Source organism: Prionailurus bengalensis, chromosome E2 (genome assembly GCF_016509475.1).
Source record: "Prionailurus bengalensis isolate Pbe53 chromosome E2, Fcat_Pben_1.1_paternal_pri, whole genome shotgun sequence".
Taxonomy (NCBI): domain Eukaryota; kingdom Metazoa; phylum Chordata; class Mammalia; order Carnivora; family Felidae; genus Prionailurus; species Prionailurus bengalensis.
This window is the reverse complement of record NC_057352.1, coordinates 10,691,398-10,718,715: the sequence shown is the minus strand read 5'-3', so window position 1 is coordinate 10,718,715 and position 27,318 is coordinate 10,691,398. Positions and strand designations below refer to the sequence as shown.

Genomic DNA, 27,318 nt, shown 5'->3' with positions numbered 1-27,318 from the left:
CTTGGCGGTCACCTCCAAAGGCTCGGCTTCCGGGTCAGGTGGGCGGGACTAATACAGCTCTGCTTCCTGGGGGCTGGCTGGCCTAGGAGGGAAGCGAGGTGACAGAAGCCATACGGGTAATGGCAAGGGGATTTTGATTCTGCTGGGTTTTCCTTCTCATTGGCTTAACATGATCCTGACCCCCCACCCCAGGATCCCGTGAGTCACTTGAACGTAGAAAAATGCCTTTGGAAACTTCCTTTATGTCCACTCCCCCAAGATACTCCCAGTTTATGGCCCCTGATATACATCTGAAGGGTCTCGCGACTGAGGTTTTACTAAACAGTAATCAATAGCGTTTTCCTAACATAGAGAGCCCCTCAAGGTCCTGGAAACCTTGCTTCCGAAATACCTGAGAGACTTCCTCTATCCCTGATCCCCTCCCAACCCGAGGGGATAGGATGAGTTAGCTGTCACGACCCCAGAGTAGCTCTCCCCGCCCACGGGTCCTGTCCCCCGGGCTTGATAAAATCCCCTGTTTGCACCAAAGACGTCTTCGGGAATCCTCTCTTGGCCGTCAGCTCCGGACCCCGCGCCCCCCCCACCTTCACCCGGAAACTTCATCAGTAAACGCCCCGGGAGGCTGACCTTGGCTGCCTCCCTGTCTCCCCTCAGCCTTGCCTCTTCCTGACCCAGGCCTGCGTTCCTGAGCGCCCCATCCGGCTACTGTCTTCCATCCCATCCTCAAAGGCTCCTCTGGGGAGGATTCCCAACAAGGCCAGTGGCCTCTGATGGGCTGCCGTCCAAGGTGAGGGCTCTGAAGTGGTCGGATCAAACACTTCTAGGGCTGCCCTTGGGCCGGGCCAGCGTGGGGAGGCTCAGAGGAGACAGAGATTCCCAGGCGTCGGTGTTCAGGAAAGGAGAATGAAAGGCAGGGTTGAAAGGCAGGGTTGAAAGGCGGGGGGGTCCCACCCCAGTGACAGCACGCGATTTTCAGTTGCTGACTCATTTGGGGCCAGAGGCTGAACGAATCTTTTTTTTTTTTTTCTTTTCTTTTTCAGTTTATTTATTTTGAGAGAGAGACAGAGACAGAGAGAACCCCAGGCAGGCTCTGCACTGTCAGTGCAGAGCTCGATGTGGGGCTCGAACTCTCCAACCACGCGATCAGACCCCAGGCGAAGCTGGACGCTTAACCGAAGGAGCCCCCACCCCGCCCCCCGCCAGGCACCCCACGCTGGGCTAATCTTTAAAAATAATACAATATTGGGGCGCCTGGGTGGTTCAGTCGGTTGAGCGTCCGGGTTCGGCTCAGGTCATGATCTCGCGGTCTCTGGGTTCGAGCCCCGCGTCGGGCTCTGCGCTGACAGCTCGGAGCCTGGAGCCCGCTTCGGATTCTGTGTCTCCCTCTCTCTCTCTGCCTCTCCCCCGCTCTCACTCTGTATCTCTCTCTCTCTATCTCTCAAAAATAAAGATTTAAATAAATAAATACGATATATGGGGCGCCTGGGGGGCTCCGTCAGTTCAGCGTCTGACTTAGGCTCAGCCCATGATCTCGCGATTCGTGGGTTCGAGCCCCGTGTGGGGCTCTGGGCTGACAGCTCAGAGCCTGGAGCCCGCTTCGGATTCTGTGTCTCCCTCTCTCTCTCTGCCCCTCCCCTGCTCGTGCTCTGTCTCTCTCTCTCTCTCTCTCTCGAAAGTAAAAGCATTAAAAATAAGATTTAAAAAATAATGCAATCTATTCATGTCAATGGATAAGATGTAGTCAGACTGTGTAACTCAGAAGGTTCGAAAGGCCTAAAGCGAAAAGTATTCCATTTTTAGGATTTTAAAAGGCGGGGGGAGTACCTTTCAGGTTGGGTGCCGGCAGCTCACAATCTTTTAAACGATATCTGCTGCCCACGCAGGTCCCCTTCCCGGAGGCAACTCTTATTATCAGTTTCACTCAAAATGTTGCTCAAAGGATATTCACTAGGCGCCTACTATGCGCCAGGCACTGTCCTAAGGGCTGAGGATATCATAGAGGGGGCTGGGGAGTCCGTATTTTTTAACGTTTACTTATTTATTAAAAAATGTTTTTTTAATGTTTATTTATTTTTAAGAGAGAGAGAGAGAGAGAGACTGTGAGCGGGGCAGGGGCAGAGAGAGAGGGAGTCACAGAATCCGAAGCAGGCTCCAGGCTCCGAGCGGTCAGCACAGAGCCCAACGCGGGGCTCGAACTCACGACCGTGAGATCATGACCTGAGCTGAAGTTGGATGCTTACCTGACTGAACCCCCCAGGCGCCCCTATTTATTTATTTTTGATAGAGAGAGAGAGAGAGAGAGAGAGAGAGAGAGAGAGACAGAGGCAGAGTATCCCAAGTAGACTGCACTGCCGACAGAGAGCCCGATGCGGGGCTCAAACTCATGAACCGTGAGATCGTGACCTGAGCCGAAATCAAGAGTCAGACGCTTCGCCCACTGAGCCACCCCAGCGCTCGGATCAATTTTTTTTCTTCTTTTTTTAATAGAAAGGTCAGAGAAGATCAAACCGTTTTGAGTGCTGGTGGGGGTGATCTAGATTCCTAGATGCCAGAGGAGAAGCGGAGGAGAGAGAGGAGCCCGGCTGGAATGTTGTCCATATCTAGGCAAAACAGGAAGGGTCCCAGGCTCAAGGGCGACCACGGCGTTTGCCAAAGATAGACACAACAATCTCTCCCATCCCACACGCTCTTACAGTGCGACCTCGACGTGCCTCCCACTGTGTTTTTTTTTTTCTTTTAAGTGTATGTGTTTCTTTTGAGAGAGACAGAGACAGCGTGAGTGGGGGAGGGGCAGGGAGAGAGGAAGAGAGAGAGAGAATCCCAAGCAGGCTTTACACTGGCAGCGCGGGGCCGACATGGGGCTCGAACTCATGAACCTTGAGATCACGACCTGAGCCCAAACCAGGAGACGGATGCTTAACCGGCTGAGCCACCCCGGGCGCCGCCGCCCCCCCCCCACTCCCGCTAAGGGTGTTTCGTGTGAGGGTACATTCCCTCGCCCTTGACACTGGGCAAACCTTCGCGTCTACGCAGACCAGTAAAGCGAGTGGAGGTCAGGTTTCCGAGGACCAGGTATTTCCCACTTGCTTTTAGGGCGCCCGCTCCTGGAACCCAGCCGCTTGGCTCTGCGGATGATCAAGGAGCCCGCGCCGGGAGGTCCCATAAAGGTATGGCAGCCGTCAGCCCAGCTGAGGTCCCGGCCACCAGCTGCCGGCACCAACTCCCGGACGTAGTGAAGATTCCTCCAGCTGTTTCCGGCTCCCAGCCGGGAGTTACCTCCCAGGTCTGCCACTCTAGCCGGCCGAGGCCCCAGATATCGGGGCGCAGAGACGCGCTGTCCTCGCTGTGCCTCGCTCAAATTCCTGACCTACAGAATCCATGAATATCACAGAGGGATTTTTTGTTACGCAGCAGTCGATAACTGCTACACCGAGTAGTGGGAGGAGTCTGGAAGGTTTTCCTCTGGTGGGTTCTCTTCTCTCAGTGATGTAGAAAGCAACGACCCCCCTGCGAGTGGGCAGAAAGGAGACGTAGGAGTCTGAGCCGTCTAGGAAACAACTCGAGTCCACCGACGAATGAGTAGATAACCCAAATGTCGTAGGTCCACACAATGGAACATTATTCGCCCTCCATCTTTCCCCGCCTCCATCAGGCTGGTGTGAACGTCCTGGCGGAGGCTTTCGAGAGCTCCAGAGCGTTAACAATGCCGACGAGGGAAGCATCTGCCAAGTTCTCATTAGGCCACGCTCCAGAGTCATTTTCCAGCGTCTAATCGCGATGATGAAGCCCGATTACACGGAAATCACTGGCGATCACAGAGCTGGGAAAATTGCTCTGAAGCTTCCAGACCTGTGCCATTAGTCTGATTTTATTTGCACTGACAAACCACGGCTGGTGTCTCGGACCAAGAGGAAGTTGAAGAACAACGTATAGGAGGGAGAGTCCCGGCAGTCTTTTTCGAAGGGTGTAATACGTACGTACAAATAAAATACCTCAGTGGGGGGAGAAAATGAAAGGAAATTCTGACGAGGTGGATGAACCTTGAAACATCGCAGGAATGAAGGAAGTGAAGTGAAGGAAGCCGATGCCAGAGGATGAATATTGTATGGTCCATTTATATGAACCATCCAGAAGAGACAAGTCTGTAGAGACCGAAAGATAGTGGGGATGGTTGCACAGCATTGTGAATGCGTTGAATGACACTGAATTTTACCCTTTGATTTTACTTTTTTTTTTTTTTATTAAGTTTTTAATGTTTATTCTTGAGAGACAGAGCATGAGTGGGGGAGGGGGAGAGAGAGGGAGACACGGAATCCGACGCAGGCTCCAGGCTCTGAGCCGTCAGCACAGAGCCCGACGCGGGGCTCGAACTCACGGACCGAGAGATCGTGACCTGAGCTGAAGTCGGACGCTTAACCCACTGAGCCACCCAGGCGGCCCCAAAGTTTGGAATTTGAAATGGGGTGTTTAGGGAAGTCCTGGACGACAAGATGACATTTGAGCAGACCCTTGGAATTGTGGGAAGGGCATTCTAGGAAGAGGAAGGATTCTGGCAGGGGGGGATGGCGGGGTGGGAGGGAGCTCAGATCAGGACCAGGTTTCAAGGAGCCAATGTACTTCACAGAGTAAGTGAGGGTAACAGCAGCAGCAAATGCAATGGGGACATTAGGCAGGGTGACAGATGGCGTGGGGCCTTGTGAGACCCTGGCTTTTGCTCTGAGATGGGAGCCACCGGGGGGTTTCGAGCAGAGAAGAGATGGGATCAACTTAGGTTTTAACATGGATTGCTGCGACATCTGGGCGGGGTGGAGAGGGGGGACAGACAGCGAAGGCAGAAGGGAGGAAGCCAAATCTCAGTCCCAAAAACCTCTGTCGCGATTGAACTCTTACCGTGACTCGTGGCTGAGATTTATTCGGGGCTGACGATGTGCCCCGCGCGGCCCTAAAAGCAATTCGGGGCGCGGGCTCGTGCAATGCCTCCCACCTCTTCGACCCTGCTTGACACATGGGCAAACCAAGGCTCCAAAAGATCACGTTGCTCGGCCAAGTTCATTCCTGATGGTTCCATCTACTGATTTATTTTTTGTGTCAAGTGTATTTATTTGTCTTGAGAGAGACAGGGCATGAGCGGGGGAGGGGCCGAGAAACACGGACGAAGGACTTGAACAGATCATTTTCGGAGCAGGAAACTGAACCAGCCGATACATATCTCAGGGGCGCCTGGGGGGCTCAGTCTTAGGTGAAGCGTCCGACTTCGGCTCAGGTCATGATCTCACGGTCCGTGAGTTCGAGCCCCGCGTCGGGCTCGGTGCTGACGGCTCGGAGCCTGGATTCCGCTTCTGATCCTGTGTCTCCCTCTCTCTCTCTGCCCCTCCCCTGCGCATGCTCTGTCTTTCTCTCTCTCAAAAATAAACATTAAAAAAATTTTTTTTAAAAAGGAAGTGTTTGTTGAAAGAATGAATAAATTTCCAAAATCACAGTGTGTGTGTATGTGTGTGGTCTAGTGATAACAAAGGCTGTTTTCAGGATTCTAGGACAGCGCGTTATTTTATTGTTGTTTATTTAACAATTTTTTTAAATGTTTATTTATTTTTGAGAGCAAGAGAGCTTGGGCAAGCGGAGGAGGGGCAGAGAGGGAGGGAGACACAGAATCCGAAACAGGCTCCAGGCTCTGAGCGGTCAGCACAGAGCCCGACGCGGGGCTCGAACCCACAGACTGCGAGATCATGACCTGAGCCGAAGTTGGACGCTTAACCGACCGAGCCACCCAGGCGCCCCAGACTCACGTTGCAGTTTTAAAAAACAAGGCAGAGAGGGTGCCTGGGCGGCTCAGTCAGTTCAGTGTCCGACTTTGGCTCAGGCCATGATCTCGCCTTCTGTGAGTTCGAGCCCCGCCTCGGGCTCTGTGCTGACAGCTTGGAGCCCTGCTTTGGATCCTGTGTCTCCCTCTCTCTCTGCCCCTCCCCCACTCCCCCCCCCATGTCTCTCTCTCTCTCTCTCTCTCTCTCTCTCAAAAACAAATAAACATTAAGAAACTGAAAATAAAAACAACACAGAGAGGGGCGCCTGGCTGGCTCGGTCACTGGAGCATCGCACTCTTGATCTTGGCGTCAGGAGTTCAAGCCCCACATCAGGCAAAGAGATTACTTTTTTAAAAATTAAATTTAGGGGCGCCTGGGTGGCGCAGTCGGTTAAGCGTCCGAGTTCAGCCAGGTCACGATCTCGCGGTCCGGGAGTTCGAGCCCCGCGTCGGGCTCTGGGCTGACGGCTCAGAGCCTGGGGCCTGTTTCCGATTCTGTGTCTCCCTCTCTCTCTGCCCCTCCCCCGTTCATGCTCTGTCTCTCTCTGTCCCAAAAATAAATAAACGTTGAAAAAAAAATTAAATTTAAAAATTTTTTAAATATGCTAAAGAAATAAATCAAATACAGAGAGATCCTGTGTGCCTTTTACTGAGTTTTCTCCAATGGGAACATCTTATAAAAGTGGCGTACAGGGGCGCCTGGGTGGCGCAGTCGGTTAAGCGTCCGACTTCAGCCAGGTCACGATCTCGCGGTCCGTGAGTTCGAGCCCCGCATCGGGCTCTGGGCTGATGGCTCGGAGCCTGGAGCCTGTTTCCGATTCTGTGTCTCCCTCTCGCTCTGCCCCTCCCCTGTTCATGCTCTGTCTCTCTCTGTCCCAAAAATAAAAACAAACGTTGAAAAAAAAAAAATTAAAAAAAAAAAATAAAAAAAAATAAAAAAAAAAAGTGGCGTACAGCTGAGGGGCACCTGGGGGGCTCAGTTAAGCATCTGACTTAGGCTTGGGTCTTGATCTCGCGGCTTGAGTTTGAGCCCCCTCTTCAGGCTCGCTGCTGCCAGCACTGCGCCCGCTTGGGATCCTCTGTCCCCCTCTCCCTCTGCCCCCTCCCCTCCACTCACGTGTGTGCTCTCTCTCTCTCAAAAGTGAATAAATGTAAAAAACAACAACAACAACAAAACTATAGTACAGTTGATTCTCTTCATTCGCGGCAATCATGCTATGTCAAGTTGCCGCAAATGCCGAGTTAGCGAATACCGAATCACCGTGGTTGGCGGGGGCGGGGCGGGGGCGGGGGCTGCATACAGTTAGGCTCTGGCCAGCTTCTGGTTACAACATGTTCACGAAACCATTAATATGTAACTTTGTTTTCTGTGTGTTTCTGTTTGAAAACATCTTACATAATATCCCTTGTGGATTCCTTGGCCTTGAACTCAGGTCAACAGCTCTGTAACTCACACCTGAGGGAAGTTCTTCTAACGCACGTAAACATCGTCCACGTTTTCTCCGTGAGGCATATCCCAGCCTTCTTGCGCGTGGGGACTCTGGACAGCACGACTCTTGGGGGCTGTTTTAAACGGGAAAACCACGAACAGAAAGCACAAAAATGCAAAAAATGTGACCCTTAAATAGACCGTGAAAAGGATGCTTGTTTGCAGCGTGGGAGCTGCAAGGGGAAGACGGACCTGTAGCCCCGTTCAACTTCAGCTGGGAGTGTGTGTTGGGCGACTCGAGTTTTTTATTTATTGACTTATTTGTTTCCATTCTGTGCATGTCTGGGAATGACCCGGAAAGTGCCGTCAGTATTGACTTTGGGGGTTTCCGTATTTGCATTCGCAAGTATGGAATCTGCAAATAAGGACCGACTGTCCGGTATCCCAAGCAGGATGTCCTGATGCTGACCGGGTCAGAATACAGAGCATTCCATCACAATGTCTCCCTCACCGACCCCGCATTGTCCTGGTGTGGCCACCCCCATTTTCTCTGCTCTGACCTCCTTCTGAAGCCCTGGTGACCACTAATCTGTTCTCCAGTTCGTGGGTTCGAGCCCCGCGTCGGGCTCTGTGCTGACAGCTCGGAGCCTGGAGCCCGCTTCGGATGCTGTGTCTCCCTCTCTCTCTGCCCCTCCCCACGCACTCTGTCTCTCTCTCTTTCTCTTTCAAAAATAAATAAACATTAAAAAATTAAAAAAACAAAACAAAACACCATACCCCTTAGCCATCACTCCCCAATCTCTCCATCCCTCCCAGCCCCTGGTAAACCACCAGTCTATTTTCTGTCTTTATAGATTTGCTGCTTCTGCAGATTTCATGTCAATGGATCATATGTTGGTCTTCTGTGTCTGGCTTTTTTTTTTTTTAATTAAAAAACTTTTTTATGTTTGTTTATATTTGAGAGAGAGAGAGAGACAGAGCCTGAGTGGGGGAGGGACAGAGAGACAGGGAGACACAGCATCGGAAGCAGGCTCCAGGCTCCGAGCTGTCAGCACAGAGCCCGACGCGAGGCTCGAACTCATGAACTGTGAGATCGGGACCTGAGCCGAAGTCAGATGCTTAACCGACTGAACCACCCAGGCAACTCCATGATGTGTGTGGCTTTGTGCACTCAGTGTTATGGGATCAACCAAGCCCACTCTCAAAGAGAGAGGGGACAAGCAGGGGAGGGGCAGAGAGGGAGGCAGAGAATCTCAAGCAGGCTCCAGGCTCCGAGCTGTCCGCCCGGAGGGGGGGCTCGATCTCACGAACCGTGAGATCATGACCTGAGTCAAAATCAAGAGTCAGACGCTCAACCGACTGAGCCCCCCGGGCGCCCCTGTCATGTCGTGGTTTTCAATGTTTGAAGATTCGGCAACACCAAGGCTGCCTGGATACCAAGGGACGTGTGGCTGCTTGAGGTGACATCTGGGATTGGCTTCCAAATAAGTCCAGGGCCCTGCGTGGGGTGAGAGAGCACAGGGTTAACCTGTACGTTGAGGATGAAAAGCAAACGTTCGAAACAACAACAAATGGAATCAGGGTGTCGAGTTATCTCGCTCGGCCTCTCACACCGGCTCGCCGGCAGCCCCAGGGGAAACAATGGCCCTGACCCCAGACAGGCTTGAATCCCGGGTCTGCCGCTCCCCGGGTCTGTGCGCCAGCTAAGTGACTGGGCCCTCACCTGCCCAGCAGGGGACAATCAGACCCCATCAGAGAACCTTCAAGTTGGGGGCCGAGCGCCGAGCCTTCCTTGCAGCAAGAACTCAGCAGGTGGGAACTGGGTGGTCTCCAGCAGGTGACTTTGCCTCTCTGGGCCTCAGTCTCCTCACCTGTGAAATGGGATAGTCCTCTCCCCTACCTTTTGGGGCTGGGGAGAGGACTCATTTGTTCGTACACTCATTTAATATTTCTTGAGCGTTTTCTACGCATCATTATTGAGTGTGTTTTTAAGATTTTTTTTATTAAAAAAATTTTTTTATGTTTATTTTTGAGAGAGAGAGAGAGAGAGAGACAGAGCAGGAGCAGGGGAGGGACAGAGAGAGAGCGAGAACACAGAACCCGAAGCAGGCTCCGGGCTCCGAGCTGTCAGCACAGAGCCCGACGCGGGGCTCGAACTCACGGACCGTGAGATCGTGGCCTGAGCTAGAGTCGGATGCTCAACCAACTGAGCCACCCAAGCGTCCCCGCAGAAGGGATTCAGAGAAGCGAGTGACATCGTGCACTTCCTGCGAAAGGGTTCTGCTGTCGCCTAAGGAACCTTCTGCCCCGGTTAAGGTGACCGCCATGGCTAAGGTGAGGGACGACGGCTCTGGGACCGGGGTGGTGGCTGTGGGGGGGTCAGGCTTCGGATACATTCTGAAGGTCAAACCCACGGGACTTCCAGCTGGCTGGGATGTGGGCCGTGCGATGCAGAGGTGAGTCATGAGGCCCTTCAAAGTTTCCAGCCCGCGTGTCTGGAAGGATGTCTGTGCCGCCCGAGAAAGTAGGCGACTCAAGCCACTGAGCATGAGCTGCACACCGGAAGTGCCTGACATGCGCCCCCCCTTCTGCCAGGCCCGTCTTCACCCAGGGGGCTGGTAACTACAGATAGGTTACATCGCAGATGTTTGGTATACGGTGTGAGGTAGAGATCTCCCATCTCATAACCTGCCTCCTCTCCTCATCTTCCAGAACTTCCGGGGCTGTTTTCCCCTCCCTCTTTTGCACGGTTATTCATTCAGTTTTGTCTTCTTCTTGTTTTTTTTTTTTAACTTTTTAATGTGTATTTATTTTTGAGAGAGAGAGAGAGACAGAGGCAGAGACAGAGTGCAAGCCGGGGAGGGGCAGAGAGAGAGGGAGACGCGGAATCCGAAGCAGCCTCCGGGCCCCGAGCCGTCAGCCCAGAGCCCGATGTGGGGCTCGAACCCACCGACCTGAGCCGAAGTCGGATGCTGAACCCACTGAGCCACCCAGGCGCCCCTGTCTTGTTCTTATTGATTACTCAAGAGCTCTTTATATATTATGGACACGAATCCCTCTGTCAGGTTCATGGATTGCAACTATCATCCACAACGTGTGGCACATCTTTTCATTTTGTTTACAGTGTCTCTTGATGTCCAAAGGTTTTTACTTTCAATGCAGTCTTTTCTAGACAGCCCCATGTGGATAACCCACATCCTTCCTCCGTGATCTGAAAGGCGACCTTCTGTCTCTTATGAAATCTCCATGAATGTGTGGGTCTGTTTCTGAGCCGTCTGTTCTTTTTTTGGTAATCTGCTTGCCTAATCTTACGCAAATACCCTGGTCTCTTAGTGGCTGAGGCTAAATAATGATGAACTTGATTTCTGGTTAGGCAAGCCCTCGGATTCCTTCCTGCTCAAAAGGTTCTTGCCTTTTCTTGTAGCTTTGTTTTCCCACATGGATTAGTTTCCCGGGGCTGTTTTAAGAAAGGCCCACAGACCGGGTGGCTTAAACGGCAGAAGTGTATTGTCCCGCGGTATAGGAGGTCAGAAGTGTTGCCGGATTGGTTCCTTCTGAGGGCTGGGAGCAAGAATCCGTTCTAGGCCTTTCTCCTTGGCTTGTGGGTGTCCGTCTTCTTCCCGTGTCCTCACTTGTCTTTCTTCCGAGCCCGTCTGTCCCTGGGGCCAAATTTCCCCTTCTTAAAGGACACCAGTCCTGGGGCACCTGGGTGGCTCAGTCGCTTAAGCATTAGACTTCGCCTCAGGTCATGATCTCTCAGTTCGTGGGTTCGAGCCCCGCGTCGGGCTCTGGGCTGACAGCTCAGAGCCTGGAGCTGCTTCGGATTCTGCGTCTCCCTCTCTCTCTCTGCCCCTATGCTGCTTGTGCTCTCTGTCTCTCAAAAATAAATACATAGGGGCGCCTGGGTGGCGCAGTTGGTTGAGCGTCCGACTTCAGCCAGGTCACGATCTCGTGGTCCGGGAGTTCGAGCCCCGCATCGGGCTCTGGGCTGATGGCTCAGAGCCTGGAGCCTGTTTCCGATTCTGTGTCTCCCTCTCTCTCTGCCCCTCCCCCAATCATGCTCTGTCTCTCTCTGTCCCAAAAATAAACGTTGAAAAATAAATAAAAAATAAATAAATAAAATAAATACATAAACATTAAAAAAAAAAAATCCCCATCTCCCTGATCTCACATCCCTCCCCAGCCACTGTTTTCTTTTAGAGCAACACTTCCTCCCAGGGGTTTCTAGGGGCTTCTGTCCTGTTCTTTCCTGGGCTCTCCAGAAGCCGCTCTGATTGGTCCAGGGATCGGGCTCCACCAGCCCTGCTCTGGTCCCCGCTCACCCCACTTTACCAAATCCAGCGGCCGATTCTCTGCCCTTCTCTGATGTGACCACTCAGCACCTTTTCTTTTTTTCACTTTCTTTCTTTTAAAAATTGAGGTATATTCACATATCCTAAAATTCACCTTTTTTTTTTTTTTTTACAAAAAGTTTATTTATTTTGAGAGAGAGAGAGAGAGAGAGAGAGAGAGAGAGACAGCACAGGAGGGGCAGAGAGAGAAGGAGAGAGAGAATCCCAAGCAGGCTCTGCACGGCCAGGGCGGAGCCCGATGTGGGGCTCGAACTCACGAACCCTGAGATCATGACCTGAGCTCAAACCAAGTCGGAGGCTTCACTGAGCCCCCCGAGGTGCCGCACCCCCCTCCTCCACATTATGTATTTCTCTTTTTTCTTTTTTTTTAATTTTTTTAACGTGTATTTATTTTTGAGACAGAGAGAGACAGAGCATGAACGGGGGAGGGTCAGAGAGAGGGAGACACAGAATCTGAAACAGGCTCCAGGCTCTGAGCGGTCGGCACAGAGCCCGATGCAGGGCTCGAACTCACGAATGGTGAGATCATGACCTGAGCCGAAGTCGGCCGCTTAACCGACTGCGCCACCCAGGCGCCCCCACATTAGGTATTTCTAAGCGAGCCATCCTGACAGGGCCATCGTGCAGTGATCACGGAAGGCACGGGTACTGTCTCCTCCTGAGCACCCCCGGTCCCCTTGATTGGATGACTCTGCGCTGGGTGGCTTTCCTGCCTACGCACTGGCCTGTCAGCCTCTCTGTTACCCTCTGATCTCTCCTCTTCCTCTTTCTCCCTCCCCGCCCCCCCACCGTGGCGACCTCGGCGACCTCGTGGCTGTCCATACCTGCAGCATTCTAGCAACTTCCAAACGTCCTCTCCCCTGAGCCGCAGACCCACCAAGCACCACTCGAGCGCACCAACTAGACGTGTTCTTCCCGCTGGCTTCACGCTCCTGGAAAAGGAGGCTCCAGCGACCCCGACGCTCGGGGCTGCAAAATTGGGAGGGATCCTTGATTTCTCTCCCAGCTGACCTCACGCTGTCAGCAAGTCCTCTCTCCGCCTTCAAAACGTGTCCGGAATCCGGTGTCGCCCCCCCCCCCCTTACTTCGGTCGCGGCCTCTGTCGCCCAGACTCTTCCAGTCACCTCACTGGCCTCTCGGCTCCCTGAAATCCCAGCTAGCGGTTCTCCGTTCCCTCCCTGGCTCAGCATTCGCGAGCAGCGCGGACGGTAGGACTCCGTTTCTATGAAATGTCCAGAACGGGGCAGAGTCACAGAGACCGAAAGAAGGTTGGTGGGTGAGCGGGTCTGGGGGAAGGTGGTGGCCGGATTGCGGGGTGCCAGCAATTGAGGGCACGGGTGTCTTTTGGGGGGTGATGAGGATTTTCACACGTTGAAAGCGCCTGGGTGGCTCAGTGGGTTGAGGGTCCCATCTCGGCTCGTGATCTCACAGTTTGTGAGTTCGAGCCCGGCGTCGGGCTCTCTGCTGTCAGCCCAGACCCTGCTTCAGATCTCCTGTCCCCCACCCCCCGCCCCGTCCCTCCTCTCAAAAATAAATAAAACATTAAAAATAATAATAAATTCGGTAATAACAATGATCGTGGTGATGTAACTCACCCTGCGAATACCCTGAAAGCTTCTGAATTGTACGTTTTAAGTGGGGGAATTGCGTGCAGTGCGAGGTCGAGCTCAACAAAGCCGTCACCACCTTCCCCCCAAGCCCTCCCAACCACCACTAACAAACAATCCTTCCTGTGGCTCTCATCTCAACCCAGTGTCCTCACCACAGCTGGTGCAACTCGCTGCCATCTGCCGTCCCCTTCCCGTCCCACAATCCCTCTATCTTCTGAACACATCACCTCCACTCTCCCCTCTGCCCACGCTGTTCCCACCATGCTGGCTTCCTTGCATGTTCTGCCCCAGGGCCTTTGCACCTGCTGTTCCCGCTGCTTGGGACAGTCGTCCCCTGAAATCTCCCATGGTTCACTCCCTCCCCTCTCTCACTCCCAGCTCCAGCGTCACCTCCTCCGGGGAGGCTTTCCGGACCATCATCTCGAACAGAAATGGCATCCGCCATGCTTCTCTGCCTCCTCTCCCTGTTTTATTTGCCTCCGCTGCACTCCTCACTTTGTGACATAGCGGATACGGACTTGCTTATGTATGCATTGCCCCATCGCCTTCAGGTGACCTGTCCTGCTCGCTGTGGTATCCGCCCAGGGCTAAACAGTGACTGGCACATAGTAGGTGCTCAAGAAAGAGGTTTTGAATGCACAAATTAAGGAACGCTCCCTATATCCTTCCCTGAGCCTTAGAGTCCGCGTGTTCAAAGGCCTCCTGGTCACCTTTCCTGGATGACCCAAGGTATCTCAAACCCACTCTAGTGATGGATGGTCCCCCACCTCGCCTCCCCAGATATGCCGCGTCCTGGAGCCTGTGAACATGACCTTATTCAGAAAAAGGGTCTTTGCCGATGTCATTATGTTAAAAGATCCTGAGATGAGATCATGTAAATTATCCCCTTTTTCATGTTTATTTATTGACAGAGAGAGAGAGAGAGAGAGAGAGAATGAGCAGGGGAGGGGCAAAGACAGAGGGAGAGAGAGAGAGAATCCCAAGCAGGCTCCGCACCGTCAGCGGAGCACAAATCTCGGGGACTGCGAAATCAGGACCTGAGCAATATCGAGATGCCCAAGTGACTGAGCCACCCAGGCTCCCCAAGATCATATAGATAATACATATTAGATATATTATATATAATAGATATTATCATATAGGATAATTCCTGGAGGACCCTAAATCCCGTGACCAGCGTCCCTGTAAGAGAAAGGAAAGGAGAAGGTGCGGGCACGGAGGGCAGAGCACGTGACAATGGAGGCCAAGACTGCAGGGACGTGGTCCCCGCCCAGGGGATGTCAGGAGCCACGGGAAACCGAAAGAGGCAAGGAAGGATCCCCCCCACCCTGGGGTGTCGGGGGCGGGGAGAGCAGGGCCCTGCTGACACCTCGATTTCAGACTTCTGGCCCCCAGAACCGGGAGGGGCTTGATTTCTCCTTTCACGCCACCTTGCTTTGTGGTCGTAGGTTGCAGCGGCTGCAGGAAACTCACCCGCTCGCCATGTCCCGAGAACCTCAGCATGTTCCTCCCACCCGCTCTTTCCCCATCCCGGGAGGGCCTCACCTCCCACCCCCTCGACAGCCGCAGACGCTCCACCCTCACCCCTCCTCCGGTGGTCAGTTGCCAGTCCCCGTTGTTGGAAGCCACCGAGTTTGTGGAAGGTCGTTACGGCGGCAGCGAGAAACTAACACGCTGTTGTAACGACTGTATCTATAAAGTCGCCTCTGCGGGCCGGCTGCTCCTTGTCCGCTTCCGCAGACGTCTCTGGTGTCTGTGACAGGGCCCGGCCCGCAGCGGGCACTTCAGGTCTGTGCAGTGAGCGTTTGCTTCCTAATGTCACGCACCCCCTCAACTTTCTCAGGATTGACTTCACCCTCAAGCAAACCCTGCGAGATAAAATCTATTAGCGACCGCCGGGGCGCCTGGGCGACAGCTGGCTGGGCGCACATCCGACTCTTGGTTTGGGCTCCCGTCGTGATCTCACGGTTCGAGCCCCGCATCGGCCTCCGTGCTGACGGTGTGGAGCCTGCTTGGGAGTCTCTCTCTCTGCCCCTCCCCTACTCACGCGGTCTCTGTCTCTCTCAAGTAAATAAATAAACTTAAAAGACAAAACCAGGGGCGCCTGGGTGGCTCAGTCGGTTGGGCGTCCGACTTCGGCTCGGGTCCTGACCTCGCGGTCCGTGAGTTCGAGCCCCGTGTCGGGCTCTGGGCTGACAGAGCCTGGGACCTGTTTCGGATTCTGTGTCTCCCTCTCTCTCTGAGCCTCCTCTGCTCATGCTCTGTCTCAAAATAAATAAATGTTAAAAAATAAAAAATTTAAAAAAAAAAGAAAGAAAAGCAAAACAAAACTCTTATCAACCAGGATGCCTGGGCCGCTCAGATGGTCAGGCGTCAGACTTCGGCTCAGGTCATGATTTTGCGGTTCGTGAGTTCGAGCCCCACATCCGGCTCTCTGCTCTCAGCACAGAGCCCGCTTTGGATCCTCTGTCTCCCTCTCTCTCTGCCCTTTCCCCGCTCGCTCACTCTTTCTCAAAAATAAACATTAAAAAAAAAAAAAAAAGACTCTGGAGCCACCTGCCAGGGCTCAGAACAAACCCAGCTTAGCCACACTAGCTATGTGACTGCGGGCAAGTCTTTTGAGCTTCCCGAGCCTCAGTGATCTCACCTGGAAAGCGGGGATACTAACAGTCCCTTCCTCGTGACCTTGTGAGGATTAGGGAAGGTGACGCCCGGTGCTGTTAGATGTTGGCAGGGGTATTACTATTTTAGTAGCAAGTGCTCAGTGTCTAAATCCCTCACCCCTCCAGGTCGGGCGGGCGGGAATGCAGCCGGTGCACCCGCCTCGCTCAGGCCGACGGGTGTTAGTTGACTGACCGACCGACGACAATGGCGGGGCGTCCCTCGGTGCCTGCGGCTTCTAGGGCGAACAGGCGAGGGCTCAGAGACACAGGCCGGGCGGGACCATGGGTTTATTGGGAGCTCCACGCGTGCACTCACAGCGTCACACGACAAGGGCACAGCTACCCGGAAGGCGCGAGGTGGCCTCCACCCACGGCTGGGCCCGGAGGCGGTGGGGTGCAGTCTCCTTCCTGGTGGCCCGGGCCCAGCGGGGGCCTTCCTCCCGGGCGGCTGAGGGAGGGCACCGGGGTGGCCCGGGCCTGGCAAGGGGGCGAGCAGGGAGCCGGGGGACCGGGGCGGGTGGGGGGCCTGCGCCCTCATTCCAGGGACTGGAGCATCAGCAGCTGCTTCAGCACCTTTGTCTGGCTGGTCTCGCGGATCTCGCCGGCCAGGAACATCTCGTCCACGACCGTGTAAACCTGAGCGGAGGGAGGTCGATGGGGCGGGGTGGCGGGGGGAGGAGGGGGGAGACCCCGGTGTGAGGGAGGCCTCCCCACCCCCCATCAGGTGCTGGTCCGAACCCCTGATGACAGAGAGCCAGGAAACGGACAGGGGCAGAGGCACCGGGCGGCCCGCCCTCCTCCCTCCTCCTGACCGGAAGCCCACCTTGTAGAAATTGAACACCAGGTCCAGCTCACAGACGTTGTGGAAATACTCGTTTAAGACCTGGGGGAGGAGGCAGAGATGGTAAGAGCCGGGCAGGGAGAGAGACGCAGAGAAACTGAGGAAGGGGGAGGCAGGGAGGAGGAAAGACGCGGTGACAAAGACGGTCAGAGGCAGAAAGTCAAGGGCAGGGATGATCGGAGAGTGAAAGACGGCAGACAAGACAGACAGACAGGCAGAGGGAGAAAGAGGAAACTGTACGGGCAGGGAGGGGCAGAGGGAGGCCCCCCACCCCCACCCACCCGGTCTGGGCATCCCGAGGGGAGACCAGGGGTGGTTCCGGGGAGTCGGGCCGAGGGCCACAGTGCCCCTACCCGCCCCCCCGCCCCCCCCACCCCCCGCCTGCCCCTGCACCTCCACGAAGTTGTGGATGGCCTCCAGGTAGGCCAGGTTGTTGTCATTGACATCCACGCAGATGCAGAAGTAGAGGCCAGCATAGCGTCGGTAAATGATCTTGAAGTTCCGGAACTGCAGGGCAGAGAGCCTGTCAGCGCCCAGCTGTGCCCAGGACCCAACGTGCTGGGCAGAGCGGAGCCAAAAAATTCTGTCCTTTATCCCATGCACGGTCCCTGAGGCCCTGCTCTGCGTCTGGCCCTGTGCTGGGGGCACAGTGGTGACAGAGACAGGCCTGGCCCTCCCCTCGCGGGGCTCCCAAACCCACAAACGTTCATCCATGGTCATCCCCAGCCTGGGGATCCAGGAGGGCTTCCTGGAGGAGGGGGTGCCTGCACTGAGGTCTGCACTGGGAAAGTAGATAAAGAGATAGATATAGGGGCACCTGGGGGGCTCGGTTAAGCATCCGACTTCGGCTCAGTTCATGATCTCGTGGTGCGTGGGTTTGAGCCCCGCATTGGGCTTTGCACGGACAGGACAGAGCCTTCCTGGGATTCTCCTTCTCCTCCTCTCTACCTCTCCCCCTTTGGCATGGTGCGCGCGCTCTCTCTCTCTCTCTAAGTAAATAAAATTTGTTTTAAAAAAAGAGAGAGGGGCGCCTGGGTGGCTCAGTCGGTTGAACGTCCGACTTCGGCTCAGGTCATGATCTCGCGGTCTGTGAGTTCGAGCCCCGCGTCGGGCTCTGGGGCTGACAGCTCAGAGCCTGGAGCCTGTTTCCGATTCTGTGTCTCCCTCTCTCTCTGCCCCTCCCCTGTTCATGCTCTGTGTCTCTCTGTCTCAAAAATAAATAAAACATTTTAAAAAATTAAAAAAAATAAAAATAAAAAAAGAGAGAGAGATAGATATAGATACAAATAGGCATCAGGGTTTGCTAAGCACAAGGTCTTTGGCCAATATCTGAAAAATCCCAGCCCTGGGTCTGGTGTTAGAATGTTTTGTCGCCACCTGGTGGAAACTACAAAACATTAGTCCCTGATTTTTATGCCTCTTTTTTTCCTCCCCCGGGGCTCATCCTTCTGTTAATTTCTATACTTTGAGTATGTTTCCTTTCCTTTTTTTTTTTAAGTTTCTTTGTTTACTTTGAGAGAGAGAGAGAGAGAGAGAGAGAGAGCGAGAGCCGGGGAGGGGCAGGGAGCGAGGGAGAATCCCACGCAGGTGTGGGGCTCAATCTCAGGACCCTGACATCATGACCTGAACAGAAATCAAGAGTCGGATGCTTCACCGATTGAGCCACCCAGGCGCCCAGCATTCTGTTTTTTCTTAAAGCTCTCCGACTCCCACTATCACCCTCCCGGCTTGTTCCTATGCCTCAGTTTTAAATTTGGAGGCTTCTCGGGGAAGCTGGGTGGCTCACTCAGTTGAGCGTCGACTCTTGATTTCGGCTCGGGTCATGATCTCAGCGTCCTGGGATCGAGCCCCAAGTCAGGCTCTGCACTGAGCGCCTGCTCGGAATTCTCTCTCTCCCTCTCCCTCTGCCCCTCCCCACGGGTACCTTGTGCGCTCTCTCTCTCTCTCTCTCTCTCTCAGGGATCCGGCCCCCCACACCTTCATGCCTTCTCCTGCTATATACTCTCAGATGAGTCTCTTCCCGCAGGCTGGGGCAGGCCCCCTCTGAACTGCCCCCACCACGGGGCCCCCATCCCCACTCTGACCACTCCAGGCGTCACTGTCTGGGGGCAGGTCTGTCTCCTCACTGGACTGAGCTGGGGCTGTCACCGCCGTGTCCCCAGCACCACCCTGCACGGGAAGAAGGCCAAGCCCTAATCCCTGGAATCCGTGAATAGGTGACCTTACATGGCAAAAGAGATTGTGCAGGTGGGCTAAGGATCTTGAGACGGGGAGATCTGGGATTATCCCAACGGGGCCCAGAGCAATTCCACAAGGATCCTTATAAGGGAAAGAAGACGATGGGAGAGTGTGGGTGGGAGAGAGAGTTCAAGAGGCTATGCTGCCGCCTTTGAAGCTGGAGAAGGGGCCCCCCCGTGCGGAGGAACGCGGGCCGCCTCCAGAAGTGGGGGAAAGGCAAGGAAACAGACTCTCCCCGGAGCCCGGAGCCCGCAGAGGGAACTCAGCCCCTGCTGACCCATTGTGGACGCCCGACCTCAAGAACTGTTGAGACAATGAATCTGTGTTGTTTGGAGCCACTAAGTTTAGTAATTTGTTACCACAGGGGCGCCTGGGTGGCTCAGTCGGTTAAGTGTCCCAACTCTTGATCTCGGCTCAGGTCATGATCTCACAGTCAGTGAGTTCGAGCCGCACATCGGGCTGGGCGCTGGTGGCGTGGAGCCTGCTTGGGATTCTGTCTCTCCTTCTCACCTACCCTCCCTCACTTGTGTGCGTGCTGGCTCTCTCGCTCTCTCTCTCTCTCAAAATAAATAAATAAACCAGAAGAAAAAAGTGATTTGTTACCACAGCAAAAGGAATCTAATATAGGTGCTAAGGAATAGGCATTCATGAACAAACGAGAGGAAGAAAGTTTGGGTGGCCTGGGCCTTCTCATTGGGTACTCATTCTTAGGTTTTCCTCTCACAAGTCCCCTCCTCCAGGAAGCCTGCCCTGATCTCAGTCTCCTGAGAGAGACAGTATTTATTGTCTCCTACCCCTGATCCTTCCCACTTCGTTGGGGGAGGGACCAATTCTCTCTTTTTAAAAAAAAAAAAAATTTTTTTTAACTTTTATTTATTTTTGAGACAGAGAGAGACAGAGCATGAACGGGGGAGGGGCAGAGAGAGAGGGAGACACAGAATCGGAAACAGGCTCCAGGCTCTGAGCCGTCAGCCCAGAGCCTGACGCGGGGCTCGAACTCACGGACCGCGAGATCGTGACCTGAGCCGAAGTCGGACGCTTAACCGACTGAGCCACCCAGGCGCCCCACCAATTCTCTCTTATTCCCCACTGCATTCCCTCCCCTGGGAACCCCTCCCTGACCCTCAGGCTGAGTCAGGCGCCCTCCTCCCACCCAGCTGTTCCATCCCAGCCCTGCCCTCTCTGGGTGGTCACTGGAGAGAGTGGGAAATAAACTGGGAAATAAACGCACAAGGGAACAAATGAATGAATGAATGGCCTGCATCGGGAGGAACCGAAGATCTGGGCGTCAGGGCCCCTTGTGCCCTTCTCGCCTGCCCAGCTGGCCTCACCGACCTGCTCCTGGTCCCTCAGCACTCCGAGGAGGCCCACTATGCTGGCAGCGGGGGACAGGGCATCCGCCCCCTCCTTCCATCCTGCGCCTGCTGCACCGGCTCTCGCCCCGTCGCCCCGCTCCCCGCAAGGCCCCCCATCCCGTCCTCCTCCTGGAAACCCTTTTCTCTAGGCTGCTGGGAACCCCAAATCTCCTGGCTTTCCTCTGCCTCCTCACCTCCCGCCTCTAGATATGGCCTCTCTTCTCTCCTTTGTTCCCCTGTTGATCGTCACCGACCCCCCCCACCCAACCCCGCTAAGTCCCTCGGCCTTCCTTGCTTGCAGTGTGCAGAACCTTCCAGATCACCACATCCTGCCCAAACTCCGGTTCATCACTCCATCCTGGATTCTCCGCTGGGTGTGAACAGATACCTCACTCCTGGCCTTCGCCCTCAACCTGGTCTTTCCTGAGCTGGCCCACCTCCCTCCTCTGCCCAAAACCCTCCCGGGAGCAGCCACCGCACTCTTAAGAGCTCAAGTCTTATGAGGCCCACGAGGCCCCAGGTGATCTGTCCCTGTTATCTCTTTGACCTCATCGGCCCTCCTCCCTGCCTTACAGCACCTCAGACCCGCTAGCCTTCTTGCTATCCCGGGAATGCCCCACTAGGTTCCCGCCTCAGGGCCTTTGCACGCTACTCCCTACTCGCTACTCCCTGGGTTGGGAGGGCTCCCTCCCTCTCAGATATCATCTGCCACTTCTTCAGCCCCTTCAGGTCTTGGCTCCAGTGTTACCGTTTCCAGACTTCCTCCTTAAATCCCTGACACCTGCATTCCGACCCGACCCCCGCTGTACACAAGCCAGCACTTCACCTCCCACAGATGACGCTTTTGCTCCCCGGCACCTATCACCACCCGCCAGGCTCTACCTTTGTCACCAGGCTCCCTCTGACCAGAACATCAGTGCCCTCAGGGCGGGGACTTGGATCTTTCAGTTCCCGCACCCAGAACAGTGCCCGGCGGGGGCGCCTGGGCGGCTCGGTTGGTTAAGCGTCCGACTTCGGCTCAGGTCATGATCTCACAGTTCGTGAGTTCGAGCCCCGCGTCGGGCTCTCTGGTGTCAGCGCAGAGCCCGCTTCAGCGCCTCTGTCTCCCCCTCTCTCAGCCTCTCCCCTGCTCTATCTCAAAAATGATAAACATAAACGTAATAATAATAATAGTAAGGAACAGTGCCCGGCATACAGTAGGCCCCCGTTAAATGTGTTGAACTTACAGCCTGGCTGATGCCGTGGGAATTAAAGACACAGCCGTCCTGATTTAAAGACACCGGGCTGGTTCAGGCAGTATAGCCTACAACTCTTGATCTCAGGGTCATGAGTTCAAGCCCCCTGTTGGGTATGGAGATTACTTAAAATGAACGAATGAATGAATGAATGAACGAACGAACGAACGAACCTGAGACATAGCAACAAACACCCATAGGAGATCCTTGACTGGCTCTGAATAATCAGCTACGACAATCTGGGGGACATTTAACTATTGATTGGGTATTAGAGTAAATAAGGGAGTATGATTCCTTTCATCAGGTCGGCTAATGATATTGCGGTAATGTAAGGAAGCATCTTTATCTTCTGAGATAATTAGGAGGGAAAAGTCATCATCTCTGTAACTTAATTTCAAATACTACAGCAAGGGATAGTTCGCTACCTTAGTCTCTACTTGTGTGTGTGTGTGTTTCTAGAGTTTTATTTCATTTTTAAGATTTTATTTTTAAGCAATCTCTACACCCAATGTGGGGCTAAATTCACAACCCTGAGATCAAGAGTCACATGCTCCACCGACTGAACCAGCCAGGTACCTGGGTGCCCTCATTTTTATAGTAATTTTTTAAAATAAGTTTCTTTTTAATGTTTATTTACCTTTGAGAGAGAGAGAGAGAGAGAGAGAGCAAGCAAGCACGAATGGGGGACAGGCAGAGAGAGAGGGAGATACAGAATCTGAAGCAGGCTCCAGGCTCTGAGCTGTCAGCACAGAGCCCCACGCGGGGCTCGAACCCACGACCTCTGAGATCATGACCTGAGCCAAAGTCGGACGTTTAACCATCTGGGCCACCCCAGGCGCCCCTTTATAGGAAGTTTTAAAAAGGCACGAGAAAAAAAAAAATCCTTCAGCCAAAAGAAAAAGAAAAGGTAGAGCCAAAGGGTGAAATATTAATACAGATGAAATCTGGATAGTGGGTGTATGAATCTTCAATCAACTTCCTTCTCACTGTATTAATCTGTATGTTCGAAAATCTTCACAACGTGGGGACCCTGGCGCCTGGTACAGCGTGTGACTCTTGGTCTCGGGGTTGTGGGTTCGAGCCCCACGTTGGGTGTAGGGATGACTTAAAACTAAAATCTTAAAAAAAATTTTTTTTTTTCCCACAATGAAAAGTTCTTTGCAAAGAAGGAAGATCGCCAGCTCAAAGCGTGTTGAGGGAATGAACGCGGGAAGGAAAAGAGGGCCCGAGGGGTTCCTGCCTGTAGGCGTCGGGCAGGAGGCTGGGCAGGAAGGACGGGTGGAGGGAAGCAGGAGTGTGGTAGGCATGGGGGGGCAGGGGAGCATCACCTCCACAAAGTTGGTGTGTTTGGCATCTCGGACAGTGACCACGGCGTGCACCTCCTCGATCAGCTTCTGTTTCTCGTCGTCATCGAACTGCATGTACCACTTGGCCAGGCGCGTCTTGCCCGCCCGGTTCTGGATGAGGATGAAGCGGATCTGGGGACAGCAGGAGAAAGCGGAAGTGAGCTTGGCGGGGAGAGAGGGCTGGTCCAGGATGCCCCGCCCCGAAGCCCCGCCCATCCCCACGGGCCACGCCTGTAGACAGGGGCCACGCCTCCTGCCGCCTGCCCTCTGGGGTCTCAACTGCTCCCCGGAGCCCGGTGGTCCCAACACCCCAAGGGAGTGACTTTTCCCACTCCCTGGCCCTGAGGCCCAGGCTCCGCTATCTTTGTCTGTTTGACCTTGGACAAAGGATCCGCCCCCTCAGCCTCAGACTCCCCACCGGCAAAGTAAGTTTCCTAAGAAGACCCATCTTGTCAGTGTTCGGTGGGATAGAGGTTTATAAGCTTAATTCAGGAGCCGGCACGTAGCATGCGCTCGGGAAATGTTTTGAGTTTCAGACTTGTGTGGTCTGAATCCGGGAGACCCCAACTCTTTTATTTTCTTTTTCCTTACCAATCTCTTAAATTTCACCCACTTAAAAGATATGTTTCTTTCTTTTGAGAGAGAGAGAGAGAGAGAGAGAGAGATAGCGCACACATGAGACAGAGCTCAGAGAGAAGGAGAGAGGGAATCCCAAGCAGGTTCTGCGCTGTCAGCGTGGGGCCTGACACTAGGCTGGATCTCACCAGCTAGAGATCATAGAGTCAGAACCTTAACCGACCGCGCCACCTAAAATTCACCCATTCAAGATGTATATAGTTCAAGTGGTTTTTAGTGCATTCATATGACTGGGCAAAAATCACTAGTCTCTAATTCCAGAATATTTTCATCACCCCAGAAAGAAACCCCCACCCGTGTAGCCGACACTTCCCCTCCCTCCGGCCGCTGGCAAACAAGAACCTTTCTATCTCTATAGATTTTCCTGTTCTGGACATTTCGTGTGAATAGAATCAGAAACTATGTGGCCCTTGGTTTGCCTTCTGTCCCTTGGCAATGTTTTCAAAGCGCACCCACGTGGAGGCGTGTGTCCAGGCTTCACTTCTTTTCTTTTCAAAAAAAAATTTTTTTTTAATGTTTATTTTTGAGAGGGAGAGACAGAGCATGAGCTGGGGAGGGTCGAGAGAGGGGGAGACGCAGAATCCGAAGCAGGCTCCAGGCTCTGAGCTGTCAACGCAGAACCCGACGACCGTGAGATCATGACCTGAGCTGAAATCGGACGCTTGACCGACTGAGCCACCCAGGCGCCCCCAGGCTTCATTTCTTTTTATGGCTGAATGGCATTCCACCGCAGGGTTATACTTCGTTTTGCTGACCCACCCATCCGTTGATGGGCATTTGGGTTATTTCCACTTTTGGGTGATTACGAATAAGGCCGCTGTGACCATTTGCATGCAAGCTCTTATGTGCACGTGATGTTTTCATTTCTCTAGGGTATATACCTAAGGGGGGGAACCGCTGGATCTTGTGTTAATGTGCGTCTCGCTTTTTCGGGAACTGCTGAACTGTTTTCCAAAGCATCTGCCACTTCTCAAGTCATGGAACTCCTTGGTGCCTCAGTTTATCCACCTGGAAAGGGCCTCATAAAGTGCGATGGGAAGTAAACAGTGTATTTAAAGCATCTAGACCAGCACCGTGCCTGGTTAGGATTATGCGCTGTGTCGGTTCTGATTACCATCAGCGAGGGCTAGGAAATTCGTTCTTGTGATTCTGGAAAGCCAGGTCAACCCTCATAGGGCTACTATGAAAACGTGAACAAGTTAATGCCAGAAGTGCTTAGCACAGTGCCTGTTATATGTACAGCCCTCGATACGATTAGTGATCATGGCTGAGAGGCATTTGTCCAAGTGGCGAAGAACACAGACTCTAGAGCCTGAACGAATCCTAGCACTCCTGGCTGTGTGTCCATGGGCAAGTAACTTGGCCTCTCTGGGCCCCAGTTTCTCCTTCTGTATAATGGACATAATGAGAGCACCTCCCTCATAAGATAGTCGCAAGGGTTAAGAAATGTCAGGGGCCCAGCACAGTGGCTGGAACATACTAAATGTTACACAAGTATTAGTTCTTAGTGATATTATAATTCACCATCATTTGACTTTAAGAAAACCAAGGCCCGGGGCGCCTGGGTGGCTCAGTCGGTTATGGGTCCGACTCTTGATTTCAGCTTGGGTCAGGATCCCGGGGTCGTGGAACAGAGCCCCATGTCAGGCTCCGCTCTGAGCGTCGAGCCTGCTTGGGGTTCTCTCTCTGTTCCTCTCTCTCAGCCCCTCCCCTGCTCGCACTCTGTCTCTCAAAATAAATAAATAAACATTTAAAAAATTTTTTAAATGTTTATTTAAACACACAGAGTGACAGCGGGGAAGAGGCAGAGAGAGGGAAACACAGAATCAGAAGCAGGCTCCAGGCTCCAGAGATCATGACCTGAGCTGAAGTCGGACGCTTAACCGACGGAGCCTACCCAGGCGCCCCAAATAAATAGCTAAAAAATAGTAAGAAAAGAAAAGAAAACCAAGGCCCAACTTCACCCAGCTAGGAAGCCCGCCTTTAGGCCCAGTTCTGTTTGAGACAGGCATGCATATACCCATTTATAGATGAAGAAATTGAGGCTCAGAGAAAGAAGTCTCACAGCCACAAAGCACACCTGGGAGTCGAAAGGCTTTGCTCTGGACCCCTTTACCCTGGCTGACTCTCGGGGAGCCTCTATCCATTCATGGGAGTCCACTCTCTTTCCTAAGCCTCACTCTCCAATAGTCCCCCCTTCCCCCAACCAATCAAGACAGACAGGAACAGGATATTACACTCTCCTTCCAAGAACCCCATCTGCTGAGCCAGGGAAAACCACTTCCTAGCAGGGCAGGGGTCCTGGGTACAAAGGGAAAGGGCCTGGGCCTGGCTGGGGGGAGGCTCACTAGGCAGCCACAACCTGTGGGCAGAGCCGGAGATATATAGGGTATATGGGGGAGGAGAGCTAAAAGAGCTGAGGGGGAATCCTGCCGCTCATCCCCAAATTCCCTCCCACACCTCTTCTGTATTACAATCTCTCCACCTCTGGGAATCTGCCCTAAGAGGTCCCTTCCCTCCTGCACCCTCACCCCTCTGATGTTCCCTCTGGATGCCCCCCAACCTTCCCTGTCTCGGAGCCCCCATCCCCTGGAGCTCTTCCGTTTTGACTTCCAATTTCTGGGTTTCGATCAATCCCCTCCTTTAGGCCTCAGAAGGCCTTTTACTGGGGACATCCCTTCTCTGACACCAAGGCCTCCTCCCCTGTTCCAAAGGTCCGTGTTGCCTCCAAGGACCCTGTTTATGGGGGAGACTCCCTCGTTCTGACACCCACCTCCATTGATCTTGTTTTCCAGCTCCCTGCCCAAAGACCCATCCTGGGGGAGGGGAGCCAAATCCAGTGCCCAGTCCTTGCTCCAAAAACTGCATTCACATCTCTCACACTTGCATGTCTAACCCTACCCAAGACCCCTCTTCTTGGAAAGACCTGTTCCATTGCCTCCCAACCGTTTCTAATACCCACTTCCTACCTCCAAGCCTTCTCCTGCTTTGCAACACGCTTCCCCTGACCCCATTCCCTACAGCAGCCTACTTCCCGTCTCCAGCGCCCGGGCTCTTCCCCTTGAGATTCTCTCATTCTCTTTCTCCCTCTCTCTCGTCAGCCGTACTCCTCCCGTTTCAACAGCCCCTCTCTTCCTTCAGTGTCAGTTTCCGCCTTCTAAAGACCCCTTCTGAAGCAGTCCCAGAGGTTTCCATTCTTCTCCAATTATCCTGCCACACTCCCAGAGATCCCTCCTCTTGGGTCGCCCCCTCCCCACCTCCCATTCCTTCTCCCCACCTCCCAGGTCCCGCTTCACGAATCGCCTCCGCATTTCAACCCCCCGCCCCCGCCATCTCCAGTGTCTCCCGCACAGCCCTCTCCCCCTTGGCACTCGGTCGCCAATGTCCTCTAGCTTCGAGACCCCCGGTGCGCTTCCGCGCCGAGAATCACCACCCAGTTGCCCCCTTCCCGGGCCTCCAATCGGCCCCAATCCCGAGAGCCCGCGCCCGGCCCAAACCATCGCACCGCGGCAGGGGACGCCTGTCAGCACCCAAGCGAGCCTCAAACACCTGCACGCGGACCCACCCTGCGCCCGTCCCCAAGGTGGGCGCGCCCCCGTTACCATGGCGACCCCCGTCCGGACCCCAGCGGCCCCGGTCCCGCGGCTACTTGGCAGCTCCGGCTCCCGCAGCAGTCCGGGGTCCCAGGGCTAGAGCGGACTTCCGGCAGAAGAACGCGCCCGCCTTCTCGCGCACAGCCCACTGGGAACCGTAGTCTCAAGAATGCCTTCCCCCGGCCAGGCTGCAAGCCTGGGAAAAGGGCTGGTCCCCCTT

The 27,318-nt window shown here is 54.0% G+C and overlaps 1 protein-coding gene across 2 annotated transcripts; it reads right to left on the bottom strand.

Annotated features, from left to right (window-relative positions):
- Positions 1–16,124: 16,124 nt before the first annotated feature.
- AP2S1 (adaptor related protein complex 2 subunit sigma 1) lies at positions 16,125–27,318 on the bottom strand. Of its 2 annotated transcripts, XM_043600523.1 has the most exons (5): positions 27,108–27,240; positions 22,852–23,001; positions 17,089–17,202; positions 16,678–16,737; positions 16,125–16,490 (listed from the first exon to the last, which is right to left on the bottom strand). In XM_043600523.1, exons 1-5 carry the CDS (start codon positions 27,108–27,110, stop codon positions 16,389–16,391), a joined length of 429 nt encoding a protein of 142 aa, XP_043456458.1. In that variant the 5' UTR covers positions 27,111–27,240; the 3' UTR covers positions 16,125–16,388. The 2 variants fall into 2 exon arrangements, with proteins under 2 accessions (XP_043456458.1, XP_043456460.1); XM_043600525.1 differs by lacking the exon at positions 17,089–17,202 and having other exon boundaries at positions 27,108–27,318.